Below are 19883 nucleotides of genomic sequence, written 5' to 3' on the forward strand. Positions count from 1 at the left end.
TGCAGTATAACTTGTATTTGGAATGTTCATCATCAGTGATTTGTTTCTCTCCGTCTCTCACTGGATCCACATTACATTCATCACCATATTGCTCTGACTCTCCCATGTCATCAGTTATACCATACTATACCATACTATACCATACTATACCATACCATACCATACTATACCATACCATACTATACTATACCATACCATACTATACCATACTATACCATACCATACCATACCATACTATACCATACTATACCATACCATACCATACCATACCATACTATACTATACCATACCATACTATACCAGACCATACTATACCATACCATACCATACCATACTATACCATACCATACCATACTATACTATACCATACCATACTATACCATACCATACTATACTTTACCATACCATACCATACCATACCATACCATACCATACTATACCATACTATACCATACTATACTATACCATACCATACCATACCATACCATACTATACTATACCATACCATACTATACCATACCATACTATACCATACTATACCATACCATACCATACCATACTATACCATGCCATACTATACCATACTATACCATACCATACTATACCATACTATACCATACCATACTATACCATACCATACTATACTATACCATACCATACTATACCATACCATACTATACCATACCATACTATACCATACTATACCATACCATACTATACCATACCATACCATACTATACCATACTATACCATACCATACTATACTATACCATACCATACTATACCATACCATACTATACTATACCATACCATACTATACCATACCATACTATACCATACCATACTATACTATACCATACCATACTATACCATACCATACTATACCATACCATACTATACCATACCATACCATACTATACCATACCATGCTATACTATACCATACCATACTATACCATACCATACCATACCATACCATACCATACTATACCATACCATACCATACCATACCATACTATACCATACCATACTATACCATACTATACCATACTATACCATACCATACTATACCAGACCATACCATACCATACCATACCATACCATACTATACCATACCATACCATACTATACCATACCATACTATACCATACTATACCATACCATACCATACTATACCATACCATACTATACCATACCATACCATACTATACCATACCATACCATACTATACTATACCATACCATACTATACCATACCATACCATACCATACTATACCATACCATACTATACCATACTATACCATACCATACTATACCATACTATACCACACTATACCATACCATACTATACTATACCATACCATACTATATCATACCATACTATACCATACCATACCATACTATACCATACTATACCATACCATACTATACCATACCATACTATACCATACCATACTATACCATACCATACCATACTATACCATACTATACCATACCATACTATACTATACCATACTATACTATACCATACCATACTATACTATACCATACTATACTATACTATACCATACCATAACATACCATACTATACCATACTATACCATACTATACTATACCATACCATACTATACTATACCATACTATACCATACCATACCATACTATACTATACCATACTATACTATACTATACCATACTATACTATACCATACCATACCATACCATACTATACTATACCATACCATACCATACTATACTATACCATATCATACTATACTATACCATACCATACTATACTATACCATACCATACTATACTATACCATACTATACTATACCATACCATACTATACCATACCATACCATACTATACTATACCATACTATACTGTACTGTACCATACTATACTATACCATACCATACTAAACCATACCATACTATACCATACCATACTATACCATACTATACTATACTATACCATACCATACCATACTATAATATACTATACTATACTGTACTGTACCATACCATACTATACTATACCATACTATACTATACCATACCATACTATACCATACTATACCATACTATACTATACCATACCATACTATACTATACTATACTATACCATACCATACTATACTATACCATACCATACTATACTATACTATACTATACCATACCATACTATACTATACTATACCATACTATACCATACTATACTATACCATACCATACCATACTATACCATACCATACCATACTATACTATACCATACCATACTATACTATACTATACCATACCATACTATACTATACCATACTATACTATACTATACCATACCATACTATACCATACCATACTATACTATACTATACCATACCATACTATACTATACCATACTATACTATACTATACCATACCATACTATACCATACCATACTATACTATACCATACCATACTATACTATACTGTACTGTACCATACTATACTATACCATACTATACCATACCATACCATACCATACTATACCATGCCATACCATACCATACTATACCATACCATACCATACCATACTATACCATACCATACTATACCATACTATACCATACCATACCATACTATACCATACCATACCATACCATACTATACTATACCATACTATACCATACTATACTATACCATACCATACTATACTATACCATACTATACCATACTATACCATACTATACCATACCATACCATACCATACTATACCATACTATACTATACCATACCATACCATACTATACTATACCATACTATACTATACCATACTATACTATACCATACTATACTATACCATACCATACTATACCATACCATACCATACCATACTATACCATACCATACCATACTATACTGTACTGTACTATACTATACCATACTATACTATACTATACCATACCATACCATACTATACTGTACTATACTATACCATATCATACTATACTATACCATACCATACTATACTATACCATACCATCCTATACCATACCATACTATACTATACCATACTATACTATACCATACCATACCATACTATACTATACCATACTATACTGTACTGTACCATACTATACTATACCATACCATACTAAACCATACCATACTATACCATACCATACTATACCATACTGTACCATACCATACTATAATATACTATACTATACTATACTGTACTGTACCATACCATACTATACTATACCATACTATACTATACCATACCATACTATACCATACCATACTATACCATACCATACTATACCATACCATACTATACCATACTATACTATACCATACTATACTATACTATACTATACCATACTATACCATACCATACTATACCATACTATACTATACCATAACATACTATACTATACCATACCATACCATACTATACTATACCATACTATACCATACTATACTATACCATACTATACTATACTATACCATACCATACCATACTATACCATACCATACTATACTATACCATACTATACCATACCATACTATACTATACTGTACTGTACCATACTATACTATACTATACCATACTATACTATACCATACCATACCATACTATACTATACTGTACTATACTATACCATATCATACTATACTATACTATACCATACCATCCCATACCATACTATACCATGCCATACCATACCATACTATACCATACCATACCATACTATACTATACTGTACCATACTATACTATACTATACCATACCATACCAAACCATACCATACTATACCAGACCATACCATACTATACTATATTATACTATACTGTACTATACTATACTATACTATACCATACTATACCATACCATACTATACCATACTAAAACATTAGTGCATGCCCTCATCATCTCCCGCCTCGACTACTGCAACCTCGTGCTCTCTGGCCTCCCTTCCAACACTCTTGCACCCCTCCAATCTATCCTAAACTCTGCAGCCCGCTTAATCCACCTCTCCCCTCGCTACTCCCCAGCCTCGCCACTCTGCCAATCCCTTCACTGGCTTCCCATCGCCCAACGACTCCAGTTCAAAACATTAACCATGACATACAAAGCCATGCACAACCTGTCTCCTCCCTACATCTGTGACCTAGTCTCCCAGTACCTACCTGCACGCAACCTTAGATCCTCACAAGATCTCCTTCTCTGCTCCTCTCTTATCTCCTCTTCCCACAATCGTGTACAAGATTTCTCCCGTGCATCCCCCATACTCTGGAACGCTCTACCTCAGCACATCAGACTCTCCCCTACCGTGGAAAGCTTCAAGAGGAACCTCAAGACCCACCTCTTCCAACAAGCCTACAACCTACAATAGCCCTCAGCCCAGTAGACCACTGCGCAACCAGCTCTGTCCTCACCTATTGTACCATCACCCATTCCCTGTAGACTGTGAGCCCTCGCGGGCAGGGTCCTCTCTCCTCCTATACCAGTCTGTCTTGTACTGTTAATGATTGTTGTACGTATACCCTCTTTCACTTGTAAAGCGCCATGGAATAAATGGCGCTATAATAATAAATAATAATAATAATAATACCATACTATACTATACTATACCAGACCATACCATACCAGACCATACCATACCATACTATACTATACTATACCAGACCATACCATACTATACCAGACCATACCATACCATACCATACCATACTATACTATACTATACTCTACTATACTATACTATACCATACCATAGAATACCATACTATACCATACCATACTATACTATACCAGACCATACCATACTATACCAGACCATACCATACCATACCATACCATACTATACCAGACCATACTATACCAGACCATACTATACCAGACCATACCATACCATACCATACCATACCATACTATACTATACCATACCATACCATAGAATACCATACTATACCATACCATACCATATTATACCAGACCATACCATACCATACCATACCATACCATACTATACTATACCATACCATACCATAGAATACCATACTATACCATACCATACCATATTATACCAGACCATACCATACCATACCATACCATACCATACCATACTATACTATACCATACCATACCATAGAATACCATACTATACCATACCATACCATATTATACCAGACCATACCATACCATACTAGACCATACCATACCATACCATACCATACCATACTAGACCATACCATACCATACCATACTATACTATACCATACCATACCATAGAATACCATACCATACCATACCATACTATACTATATAGTTATTGTACACAGGCTAAGCTGGGACTGATAGTTCCATATATTGCTGACCACAGACAACTGAGATTGTAACACGGTCTGTTTGCCCATGTTATGGCTACATAGTGACAATTACTCTCACTTTCTCCGCAGGACACTGCTGTGATCTCCAGTGATCCATCTATAGAGGAACATCATAACTTTGATCTATTTTTGGCGGTTTATGGTGATCACGGAGGACAGGGAGGATTCAGCACTTATTCCAGGAAAGATTTTTACAATCAACGTCTCCTTAGATTGACACGGCGGATAACAATCCTTTATATCGTAGTCGCCTGCCCTATAATCATCTCACTGTCCTGAAATCAGGGCTGTATTTTGAGATCGTGCTATTCTGGGCTTCGAGATTAGAAGGATCCCGTTTTGTTGGCTTATGCTTTTCTCCCAAATTTTTCATTTATTCATTCTGGTATTGAGATTTAATCACAATAATTAAATATTGCATATATCACAATAGAGAGTCCAAGAAAATAACATTGCAAAGCAATAAAAATAAAGGCACATACACACTTATCACTTATATATGGAGCACATACACTACATCATATACACTCACTGTATACATACATATACATACACATTTACACCACAGCACATACATACATACATACATTACATGCAGAGCACATACACTACATCACTTATATACATACATACATACACACTTATCACATACGGAGCACATACACTACTTCATATACACTCACTGTATACATACATATACATACACATTTACACCACAGCACATACATACATACATACATATATTACATGCAGAGCACATACACTACATCACTTATATACATACATACATACACATTTATGTGTGTTTAGCAGAAAATACAGCCCTTACTGAAATAGCTGATAACTGGGAGCAATAGATGTATTCAGCCTCTCTCCAGAGAGACATTTCCTGATAACAGAGAGCAATAGATTGTTGTTATTTGCCCTACAATCAGCCTTCCTGAAATTGCAGACAATAGGGAACAATAGATTACACAGACCTGTCAACCTCTTCTCAGCCTGAAATGGGTTGATAACAGAGAACAATACATTGTTTGCACCATAAATAAGCCTCTTGTAAACTTAAAATTGGAGAAAACAGAGAGCAATAGCTTATATATGATATCACAGCTCTGTAGGGAAGGCAGAATTTGGGTCAGAGGCGCCTGTATACCGGACACATCTGTTACATAGAAGCCTAAGGAGACAGAACCCATAAATATGGAATAACACAATGTATCAGACCTGTATCAGCTCATGGAGTCTATGCACAGCCCTGCACAATGCTGGGGGCACTTACCGATGTAGAAGTTTGTGGCTGTCCTCATTTGTCTGTGTTTGGTAATGACATAAATGACAAGAGAATTCCCAATCAATCCCACCAACATAAGGAGGGCAAAAAAGAGGGGCACCAGCCAAGCGTCCGTCAGAAACGGTGGCGGTCCGGTCTCTGTCCGGTTCAACAGGGATTCGTTGGTTCTGCTCCCGTTCCACAGGATGCTGTCAGTCATGTACTCCCATGACAGGTTCAACATTTCATTTACCATATCCTCCCCAAGCGCCATTAGCAGACCGGCACAGAACCAATCCAGAAATTACCCTGTAAATCCAAGAACAGGACAGCCAGAAAAGATCAGTGAAAACTCCACCAGTCCTCAGAAATGAAAGTGTTAGTAATATGACTCCAGGGATGTCTCAATGACTGGACCTAGACTGGACCTTATCTGTAGATGTCTCAAAGATTGGACCTCATCTGTACATTTCTCAGAGGCTGGACCTCATCTGTAGATGTCTCAAAGAGTGGACCTTATCTGTAGATGTCTCAAAGAGTGGACCTCATCTGTAAATGCTCAAAGAGTGGACCTCATCTGTAAATGTCTCAGAGATTGGACCTCATCTGTAAATGTCTCAAAGAGTGGACCTCATCTGTAGATGTCTCAAAGAGTGGACCTCATCTGTAAATGCTCAAAGAGTGGACCTCATCTGTAAATGTCTCAAAGAGTGGACCTCATCTGTAGATGTCTCAAAGAGTGGACCTCATCTGTAGATGTCTCAGAGATTGGACCTCATCTGTAAATGTCTCACTGAATGAAACTCATCACTTGTAGGTGTTTCAGTGTCATCTTCTGTAGATACCTCAGTGACAGGTTCTCATAATCTGTGAATGTCCCATCGATAAGACCTTATCTGTGAATGTGTCAGAGACTGAACTTCATCTGTAGATGTCCTATGGAGTGGACCTTATTTTCCATGGATGTATTATAGCATGGGCGTTCTCTATTAATGAGATCTTAGATACTTGACCTCGACTTTAATTGATGTCTCAAAGAATAGACTTCATCTTCTGTGGATGTCTCAATGACTGAACTTCATCTTCTTTAGATATCTCAGTGACAGGATCTTATCTCATGTAGATTTCTCTGAGATGGTATCTCATATGTAGATGTCTACAGACTGAACAGTATCTCCTGTGCATGACTCATATACTGAACCTTATCGCCACATGATAGCTTACAGACTGGACCTAATCCTCTGAAGATGTTTAAAAAGACTGGACCTCATCTTCTGTAGAGGCTTCAAAGACTGAACCTCAACTTCTGTAGATGCTTCAAAGATTGGACCTCATCTTCTGTAGATGTTTTAATGACTGCACCTTATTTCACTTAGATGCTTCAGAGACTGGACCTCATCTGTAGAAATCTAAGAGACTGGACTTTGTCTGCAGAAGTCACAGATACTGGACCTCATCTGCAGTTGTTTCGAGGACTGGACCTCATCTGTAGATGTCTCTGAGAGTGGACCTCATCTGTAGATGTCTCAGAGACTGGATCTCATCTGTAGATGTCTCTGAGACTGGATCCCATCTGTAGATGACTCAGAGACTGGATCTCATCTGTAGATGACTCAACGACTGGACCTCATTTGTAGATGTCTTGTCACAATGACTGGACCTCATCTGTAGATGTCTCAGAGACTGGACCTCATCTGTAGATGTCTCAAAGATTTTACCTCATCTGTAGATGTCTGAGACTGGACCTCATCTGTAGATGTTTCAGAGACTGGATGTCATCTGTAGATATATCAAAACTGGACCTTATCTGTAGATGTCTCAGAGGCTGGACCTCATCTGTAGATGTCTGAGACTGGACCTCATTTGTAGATGTCTTGTCAGAATGACTGGATCTCATCTGTAGATGCCTCAGAGGCTGGACCTCATCTTTAGATGTCTCAGAGGCTGGACCCCATCTGTAGATGTCTCAGAGACTGGACCCCATCTGTAGATGTCTCAGAGACTGGACCCCATCTGTAGATGTCTGGACCTCATCTGTAGATGTCTCAGAGACTGGACCTCATCTGTAGATGTCTCAGAGGCTGGACCTCATCTGTGGATGTCTCATCTACATTGGAGGATCTCCTCCTGGGCATGCTCCATCACTTCCTCCAGGTTTCGGAGTCTTGCGTCCTTCTGCTCTGAAGTGACAACTCTGCAATGTTTTATAGTGTAAGTCACACGTGTATTGTGAGCAGAGCGATGCAGCCTCGTATACAGTTTCCAGGCAACAAACCCCATCCTGATAGATGCTCTGCGCCTGGATAGGATATTGCTCCGCTCGGTGAGAGCGTCACCAGTGAAGGCGAGACATCCAATCAGTGGTGGGAGGACGCGCACAATACAACATTGTTTAGTAGGAACACAATTAAGCTCGCAAATCCCAGCACCGGAGTCTCATTCCAAACTTCTAAGGGATCATTTACGTTGTTGCAATAACAAGCTTCATCAACATATAATAAAATGTTCTGCAACTTTGTAATATACTTTGTATTTCAAGATCTCTGACATTCCTGGACCTTGCACCTCTCACAGCTGAGGGTTTGCTACAGTTGTATTCAGTCTAGATAATATTCATCAAGATGATCATTATGGACTCAGATGGATTCATTGTAACAATGAGCATGAGATAAAGTGATTGATCCTAGGTTAACGGTATAATGGGAAAGATCCTGGCATCAGGGACACACTGGAGTAAATAAACTTTTTTTTAATCATTTTATTAGGGGATTTGTCCTAATTCCTGAAAGCAGCTTCTCAATCTCAGCTTTTCCCCGGTCTATGTGCTGCTTTTAGCTGCATTAATATTAAAATGTACGCATTTGGAGGACAGATGATGGCAGTGATCGCTCAGCACGTGTCTCCTCCTCGGAGTGTTGTATTTTTCATTACAATCTCCTGTACAGGTGCTAAGATGTCCCATCACTGCCATCATCTGTACTCCAAATGAGTATGTTCTGATATCAAGGTAGCTAAAGGCAAGCAAATAGACTGGAAGAAAGTAGGGGTCAAGAATAGAGATGAGCAAACACGATGTTCAGTGGTCACTTTTTGGGCTGAACACCAACTTTACAAAAAAAATCCTAGTTCGGGGCCTCTTCGTATGCAAACCACTCCCTCCTGCATCGCTGTGCTCGGGTACGCTTGGTGCTCTGCCTGGTGCAAAACGCTTAAAGTATTTGAACGGCTACAACTCGAAAATATGTCCCAGATTTGTGCATTCCTTAACCAAGAATCCGCAAAAACACTAGAGCATGCCCTCATCATCTCCTGCCTCACCTACTGCAACCTCCTGCTCTCTGTCCTCCCTTCTAACACTCTTGAACCCCTCCAATCCATCCTAAACTCTGTGGCCGATTAATCCATTTCTCCTCTCGCTATTCCCCGGTCTCTCCTCTCTGCCAATCCCTTCACTGGCTTCCCATTGCCCAAAGACTCCACTTCAAAACCCCAACCATGACATACAAAGCCATCCACAACCTGTCTCCTCCATACATCTGTGACCTAGTCTCCCGGTACTTACCTGCACGCAACATCAGATCCTCACAAGATCTCCTTCTCTGCTCCCCTCTCATCTCCTCTTCCCACCATCGAATCCAAGATTTCTCCCATGCCTCCCCCATACTCTGGAACGCTCTACCCCAACATATCAGACTCTCAGTTACTGTGGAAAGCTTCAAAAGGAACCTGAAGACCCATCTCTTCCGACAATCCTACAACCTACAATAACCCTCAGACCAGTAAACCAGTAGACTCAGACTGCGCAACCAGCTCTGTCCTCACCTACTGTATCCTCACCCATCCCCTGTAGACTGTGAGCCTTTGCGGGCAGGGTCCTCTCTCCTCCTGTAGACTGTGAGCCCTCGCGGGCAGGGTCCTCTCTCCTCCTGTAGACTGTGAGCCCTCGCGGGCAGGGTCCTCTCTCCTCCTGTAGACTGTGATCCCTCGCGGGCAGGGTCCTCTCTCCTCCTGTAGACTGTGAGCCCTCGCGGGCAGGGTCCTCTCTCCTCCTGTAGACTGTGAACCCTCGCGGGCAGGGTCCTCTCTCCTCCTGTAGACTGTGAGCCCTCGTGGGCAGGGTCCTCTCTCCTCCTGTAGACTGTGAACCCTCGCGGGCAGGGTCCTCTCTCCTCCTGTAGACTGTGAGCCCTCGCGGGCAGGGTCCTCTCTCCTCCTGTAGACTGTGAGCCCTCACATGCAGGGTCCTCTCTCCTCCTGTAGACTGTGAGCCCTCGCGGGCAGGATCCTCTCTCCTCCTGTAGACTGTGAGCCCTCGCGGGCAGGGTCCTCTCTCCTCCTGTAGACTGTGAGCCCTCACATGCAGGGACCTCTCTCCTCCTGTAGACTGTGAACCCTCGCGGGCAGGATCCTCTCTCCTCCTGTAGACTGTGAACCCTCGTGGGCAGGGTCCTCTCTCCTCCTGTAGACTGTGAGCCCTCGCGGGCAGGGTCCTCTCTCCTCCTGTAGACTGTGAGCCCTCGTGGGCAGGGTCCTCTCTCCTCCTGTAGACTGTGAGCCCTCGCGGGCAGGGTCCTCTCTCCTCCTGTAGACTGTGAGCCCTCGCGGGCAGGGTCCTCTCTTCTCCTGTACCAGTCTGTTTTTGTAATATTCATGATTATTGTACTTGATTTTATGTATACCCTTTTCATTTGTAAAGATCCATGGAATAAATGGCGCTATAATAATAAATAATAATAATAACTTGGGGTAACCACAGAGTGACCGTGTGCAGTGTGCACCAAACAAAAAAAACAAAACACAAAAACCCTGCCCACCCTCCCCCGGCAGTGATCTGCTTATGGTTGCATGTGGGCGCAGACTCCATCTGCCCAATCAGTGACTTCCATTGGGGTTCGGGTCGAGACCGAACCGGTGGACTATCAGTTCGGCTGCACCCACCAAACCGAACTTCCACGGGGTTCGCTCATCTCTAGTCTCAAGTAGCCACTTACATGCTTTTTTTTTTTTTAATCAGGGATGAAAACTAATTCCCTAAATAAAGAGATTTGCAAAGTTTCATAACTTTCCATGCTGGACAAAATTATTTAAAAAAAATAGGTAAATAATTAAATAAATAAATAAATAAATACATGTTTAGTTACTCTTTAAGTGTTGTGTAGGGGGAAAATATAAAGACCCTGAAGTATTATTATTATTATTTTTCAAATTTAAATATCATTCTATCCAGCGCCCGGTGCCGGACAGGCAGGACTGGGCTTGTGCACACTGCATTGTGGAGCAGACATTATGGCAGTTTGTTCTTTCACCTTGAGAGGGCAGCACTGAGCGCAGCGTCTGCAGGGAGTGTAGTCAGTGACCAGAATTATCCACATGGTTATTCCAATCATCCATATTACTTGACTATGATGTGCGGATCCCATACTCGTAAATCTTTTTTCAGTGCGCTGATGACGATTGTCCATCACGGCGCTATTTCCAGATAAGCTGGCGGTGAGCGCAGCACTGCCGGGCTCCGTGCTGTATAATGAGTTCATACTCTATGAGGTCGTAAGAGGATTTTTTCATTCTGTCTGGTGTTAATGAATCAGATATTTCATGACACAAAGAGAAATGATGTGGTGTGAAGCCGCTAATATGATCCTCATGAACGATAGAACAGGAGCATGGCCATCAGTCACACATTGCCAACACGTGGATGAAATCTACTGACATCACAGCACTGAATATATTATATATATTATATATAGCTGAGCAAACCAAGAGATAAACCGAACACATACAGATCTGATAACTCCGCCTGATAATACAACTTTAACAGCACTACTAGAAAAACTGCTCCTATACACAAAAATATAACTGCTATTATACTGCTCCTATGTCTAAGACTATCGCAAATATAATACTGCCTCCTGTGCACAATAATATTACTATAATACTGCCCTTATGTACAAGAATATAACTACTATAATACTGCACCCTACGTACAAGAATATAACTACTATAATACTGCCCCTATGTACAAGAATATAACTACTATAATACTGCCCTCTATATACAAGAATATAACTACTATAATACTGCCCCTATGTACAAGAATATAACTACTATAATACTGCTCCTATGTCTAAGACTATCGCAAATATAATACTGCCTCCTGTGCACAATAATATTACTATAATACTGCCCTTATGTACAAGAATATAACTACTATAATACTGCACCCTACGTACAAGAATATAACTACTATAATACTGCCCCTATGTACAAGAATATAACTACTATAATACTGCCCTCTATATACAAGAATATAACTACTATAATACTGCTCCCTATGTACAAGAATATAACTACTATAATACTGCCCCTATGTACAAGAATATAACTACTATAATACTGCCCTCTATATACAAGAATATAACTACTATAATACTGCCCCTATGTACAAGAATATAACTACTATAATACTGCTCCCTATGTACAAGAATATAACTACTATAATACTGCCCCAATGTACAAGAATATAACTACTATAATACTGCCCCCTATGTACAAGAATATAACTACTATAATACTGCCCCCTATGTGCAAGAATATAACTACTATAATACTGCTCCCTATGCACAAGAATATAACTACTATAATACTGACCCCTATGCACAAGAATATAACTACTATAATACGGCCCCTATGTACAAGAATATAACTACTATAATACTGCCCCTATGTACAAGAATATAACTACTATAATACTGCCCCTATGTACAGGAATATAACTACTATAATACTGCCCCCTATGTACAAGAATATAACTACTATAATACTGCTCTTATGTACAGGAATATAACTGCTATAATACTGCACCCTACGTACAAGAATATAACTACTATAATACTGCCTCTTATGTACAGGAATATAACTACTATAATACTGCCCCCTATGTACAAGAATATAACTACTATAATACTGCTCTTATGTACAGGAATATAACTACTATAATACTGCACCCTACGTACAAGAATATAACTACTATAATACTGCCTCTTATGTACAGGAATATAACTACTATAATACTGCACCCTACGTACAAGAATATAACTGCTATAATACTGCTCCTATGTACAAGAATATAACTACTATAATACTGCCCCCTATGTACAAGAATATAACTACTATAATACTGCACCCTACGTACAAGAATATAACTACTATAATACTGCCCCTATGTACAAGAATATAACTACTATAATACTGCCCCTATGTACAAGAATATAACTACTATAATACTGCCCCTATGTACAAAAATATAACTACTTTAATACTGCTCTTATGTACAGGAATATAACTGCTATAATACTGCCCCTATGTACAAGAATATAACTACTATAATACTGCTCCTATGTACAGGAATATAACTGCTATAATACTGTCCTATATACAAGAATGTAACTACTATAATTCTGCTCCTATGTACAAGAATATAACTACTATAATACTGCTCCCTATGTACAAGAATATAACTACTATAATACTGCTCCTATATACAAGAATATAACTACTATAATACTGCCTCTTATGTACAGGAATATAACTACTATAATACTGCACCCTACGTACAAGAATATAACTGCTATAATACTGCTCCTATGTACAAGAATATAACTACTATAATACTGCCCCCTATGTACAAGAATATAACTACTATAATACTGCACCCTACGTACAAGAATATAACTACTATAATACTGCCCCTATGTACAAGAATATAACTACTATAATACTGCCCCTATGTACAAGAATATAACTACTATAATACTGCCCCTATGTACAAGAATATAACTACTATAATACTGCTCTTATGTACAGGAATATAACTGCTATAATACTGCCCCTATGTACAAGAATATAACTACTATAATACTGCTCCTATGTACAGGAATATAACTGCTATAATACTGTCCTATATACAAGAATGTAACTACTATAATTCTGCTCCTATGTACAAGAATATAACTACTATAATACTGCTCCCTATGTACAAGAATATAACTACTATAATACTGCTCCTATATACAAGAATATAACTACTATAATACTGCTCCTGTGTACAGGAATGTAACTACTATAATACTGCCCCCTATGTACAAGAATATAACTACTATAATACTGCCCCCTATGTACAGGAATATAACTACTATAATACTGCTCCTATGTACAGGAATGTAACTACTATAATACTGCTCCTATGTACAAGAATATAACTACTATAATACTGCCCCCTATGTACAAGAATATAACTACTATAATACTGCCCCCTATGTACAAGAATATAACTACTATAATATTGCCCCCTATGTACAAGAATATAACTACTATAACACTGCCTACAGACTTCATATTTGTGGAAAAACATCCTGTATTTTGTAAAACCTAGAATTTCTTGGCTTCTGTATCTCTAGTATTTTAGATAGAGATGTCATATTTTTCGGGTTCGGGAGTAAAATGAAAAGATAAGGCGGACAGAATTTTTTTTTTCTCTTCTGTAAACATAACAATTCACATCCATTACTGGAGATGTGACAATGAAGTCATATCAAAGAAATCTGAAGATGAGGAGACAAGGAGCTGGAGAAATGTGCAAATATCACAGAAGAGCGATGGGGACAGATTGGGCGTGCGTCCCCTCCCCGCGTGCTCTGCCCGCTCCACATTACCCTGCAGAACGCTCAGTGCATAATAATGAGACTCCGCAAAGAAGCCAGAACCGCTCTGCTGCTTTCATCTTCTTAAAGACACAATATCAGCTGCACGTCCAGGGGAAATTATTAATAATTGTTACTATATTTATAAATAGAGCAGAGGTGGAGACACTGGTAAAGTCGTCACAGGGATAGACAAGGAGTAAATAGGGCTCTGGATGGGATTTTAAAGGGAACCTGTCACCAGAATTTTCGCAATTAAAGTAAAAGATTCCCCTTCTGCAGCTCCTGGGCTGCATTCTAGAAAGGTTCCTCTTGCTTCTGGCTCCCCTTTCAGACCTAAATAAACACTTTATAAAATATTACCTTTTGGTATGCTAATGATGTTTTCTGGCCACGGGGGCGGGGTGTTTTTTGTCCATTATCCCCCCTCCTGCTGCTGTTCGCCGTCCCCCATTGTTCATTTACATACATGAGGCCGCCGCCGTCATGTAACGCAGTGCTCCTGAGTTCTCACGCATGCGCAGTGGCACTATCGCGGGACTGAGCATTGTGCAAATTGCGAGCGCTGGTGAGGTTATTGCGCAGGCGCGAGATTATGGGCGGCGCTGTGAATGTCATCAGCAGCGTCATCCAAGTACCCGCGGTAATAGGTAACGTGGATGATATGGCCAGCGCTAGCGCATAACGGTGGAGGCAGGGGGAAAAGCGCGGGCACGAGATTATGGGCGGGTACTTGGATGACGCCGGTGATGACATTCACAGCGCCGCCCATAATCTCGAGCCTGCGCAATAACCTCACCAGCGCTCGCAATTTGCACAATGCTCAGTCCCGCGATAATGCCACTGCGCATGCGCGAGAACTCAGGAGCACTGCGTTACATGAGGGCGGCGGCCTCATCTATGTAAATGAACAATGGGGGACGGCGAACAGCGGCAGGAGGGGGAATAACGGACGCAATACAGCCCATCCCCGGGGACAGAAAACATCATTAGCATACCAAAAGGTAATATTTTATAAAGTGTTTATTTAGGTCTGAAAGGGGGGCCAGTAGCAAGAGGAACCTTTCTAGAAAGCAGCCCAGGAGCTGCAGAAGGGGATTCTTTTAGTTTAACAGCGAAAATTCTGGTGACAGGTTCCCTTTAAGACAATGAATGGAGATATAATAAAGAAAAACTACATCTAATAGCGAATGGTTACATTGTGTCATTGTCTTGTACCCCAAGTGTCAATGTCCAATACTGCAAGTGTCACAATGTCAAGCGTCCATCTGTCATTGTTCAGTCCCCCGAGGGTTATATGTCATTATTCTGTATCCCATATATCAGTAAATCATTGTACTATACCACAAGTGCCAGATATCTAATGATTGTGATTTCCTGATTACTGGAAAAACCAAGCACAGAACAGATTTGCATAAAGTAATTGTTCAGGACCGGTGCTCACATTTATTATTCAAATATCAGAATTGCTGATTTCATTGTTTGTTGGAATCGTCAACCTGAGGAATTGCCAATGTATGTAAAGCGCTGTGGAATTAATAGCGCTATATAAATGAATAAAATTATTATTATTATTATTAATTGAGGTCAAGATCAGTAAATGAGGGATAATGAGTAACACTGGGGCCATCTTTCCATGAAAAAGGAGGTGAAATAATCCTGGGGACACCGGAGACTGCACCCCATGAATCTGAATCACGGAAGAAAACAATCTCATTATGCGCTTTAATCAATAAATGTCCCAACTGAGAAAGCAGAACCTGACATCCATTAATAATAACGTTTCCAAAGCAAATCCACTAATCATCTACAAACAAATAAATGTGTCTGATAATAAACCGGCCGCTATATATCTATAATAATATTTATGTGTGCAAAAATATAACTTCTGTATTAATGTCACAATAAAATAACTAGAATATAACTATTATAATACTGCCCCCTATGTAAAAGAATATAACTACTATAATACTGCCCCTATGTACAAGAATATAACTACTATAATACTGCCCACTATGTACAAGAATATAACTATATAACTACTATAATACTGTCCATATGTACAAGAATATAACTTATAATACTGCCCCTATGTACAGGAATATAGCTACTATAATACTGCCCCTATGTACAAGAATATAACTGCCCCTATGTACAAGAATATAACTACTATAATACTGCTCCTATGTACAAGAATATAACTACTATAATACTGCCCCTATGTACAAGAATATAACTACTATAATACTGCCCCCCTATGTAGAAGAATATAACTACTATTATACTGTTCCTAGGTACAAGAATATAACTACTATAATACTGCTCCTAGGTACAAGAATATAACTACTATAATACTGCCCCTATGTACAAGAATATAACTACTATAATACTGCCCCTATGTACAGGAATTGTTATGATTCAGTGGAAACCCAAAAAGTAACCAGAATAGCTGGAACCATAACGGACTGCAGACCTAATACTGACACAAAACTAGAAGTAGCCGTGGGACGAGCCTACGATGACCTAGTCACCTCGACACAGCCGGAGAACTAAATATTCTTACAGACAGAAATATAAGAAAAGCTAATCTGCCTCGGAGCAGTCCCCAAAGATATAGATAGCCCCCCACATGTAAAAGACTACGGTGATATAGGAAAACACAATACATAGCTAGAAAACAGATTCAGCAAATATGAGGCCCAAACTATCTGTATAGGAAAGTATTGTAAAGAGCACTGTCTGCAGCCGTAAAAACCCTAATAAATCTCAGTACGCCTGATATGGAAAAGCCTTGAGCCCACACAGGCTCTCACCCACTAAATCAGTACTCTGGTGTTACTGGGATCCAAAAAACACTAATATAGATGAGGGACTGAATATACTTATCTGAGAGGAGTTCTGGTAGAGAGCAGGGCTGGTTTCAGAATGCCCTTAGCACACAGAAGATCCATTGAGCACTGGCAAGGAAATGGAAAAAACTGCTCAGCTATATAGGCCCAATCTGAATGACCTGATTGCCAGTCCTCCACAGGTGTCTGGCTCCCATTCAACAGGTCAACTGCACCGCCAGCACTGACCACAAGAGGGAGCCCCAAACTGGAAAATGTATTCACAACAGGAATATAACTACTATAATACTGCTCCTATGTACAAGAATATAACTACTATAATACTGCTCCTATGTACAAGAATATAACTACTATAATACTGCCCCATATGTACAAGAATATAACTACTATAATACTGCTCTTATATACAAGAATATAACTACTATAATACTGCTCCTATGTACAAGAATATAACTATTACAATACTATCCCTATGTACAGGAATATAACTACTATAATACTGCCCCCTATATACAGGAATATAACTACTATAATACTGCCCCTATGTACAGGAATATAACTACTATAATACTGCTCCTATGTACAAGAATATAACTACTATAATACTGCTCCTATGTACAAGAATATAACTACTATAATACTGCTCCTATGTACAAGAATATAACAACTATAATACTGCCCCCTATGTACAAGAATATAACTACTATAATACTGCCCCCTATGTACAAGAATATAACTACTATAATACTGCCCCCTATGTACAAGAATATAACTACTATAATACTGCCCCTATGTACAAGAATATAACTACTATAATACTGCCCCTATGTACAAGAATATAACTACTATAATACTGCCCCTATGTACAAGAATATAACTACTATAATACTGCCCCTATATACAAGAATATAACTACTATAATACTGCTCCTATGTACAGGAATATAACTGCTATAATACTGTCCTATATACAAGAATGTAACTACTATAATACTGCTCCTATGTACAAGAATATAACTACTATAATACTGCTCCCTATGTACAAGAATATAACTACTATAATACTGCTCCTATATACAAGAATATAACTACTATAATACTGCTCCTGTGTACAGGAATGTAACTACTATAATACTGCCCCCTATGTACAAGAATATAACTACTATAATACTGCCACTTTTGTACAGGAATATAACTACTATAATACTGCTCCTATGTACAAGAATATAACTACTATAATACTGCTCCTATGTACAGGAATGTAACTACTATAATACTGCCCCCTATGTACAAGAATATAACTACTATAATACTGCCCCCTATGTACAAGAATATAACTACTATAATACTGCTCCTATGTACAAGAATATAACTACTATAATACTGCCCCTATGTACAAGAATATAACTACTATAATACTGCCCCTATGTACAAGAATATAACTACTATAATATTGCCCCCTATGTACAAGAATATAACTACTATAATACTGCCCCCTATGTACAAGAATATAACTACTATAATATTGCCCCCTATGTACAAGAATATAACTACTATAATACTGCTCCTATATACAAGAATATAACTACTATAATACTGCCCCCTATGTACAAGAATATAACTACTATAATACTGCCACTTTTGTACAGGAATATAACTACTATAATACTGCTCCTATGTACAAGAATA

General features: G+C 38.9%; 1 protein-coding gene across 2 annotated transcripts in view; it reads right to left on the reverse strand.

Annotated features, from left to right (window-relative positions):
• Nucleotides 1–19883, reverse strand: part of LOC142248967 (G-protein coupled receptor 54-like) — a 149673-nt gene that overhangs the window by 24251 nt on the left and 105539 nt on the right. Inside the window, exon 1 of one of the 2 annotated variants that reach the window (XM_075320485.1) lies at nucleotides 6657–8924. The exons of the other annotated variant lie outside the window; for it this stretch is intronic. Coding sequence (XP_075176600.1) covers nucleotides 6657–6921 — 265 coding nt within the window. The 5' untranslated portion in view covers nucleotides 6922–8924. Of the gene's footprint in view, nucleotides 1–6656; nucleotides 8925–19883 lie in introns of those variants that run through there. 2 annotated transcript variants of the gene reach the window in all.

Source organism: Anomaloglossus baeobatrachus, chromosome 8 (genome assembly GCF_048569485.1).
Source record: "Anomaloglossus baeobatrachus isolate aAnoBae1 chromosome 8, aAnoBae1.hap1, whole genome shotgun sequence".
NCBI lineage: Eukaryota > Metazoa > Chordata > Amphibia > Anura > Aromobatidae > Anomaloglossus > Anomaloglossus baeobatrachus.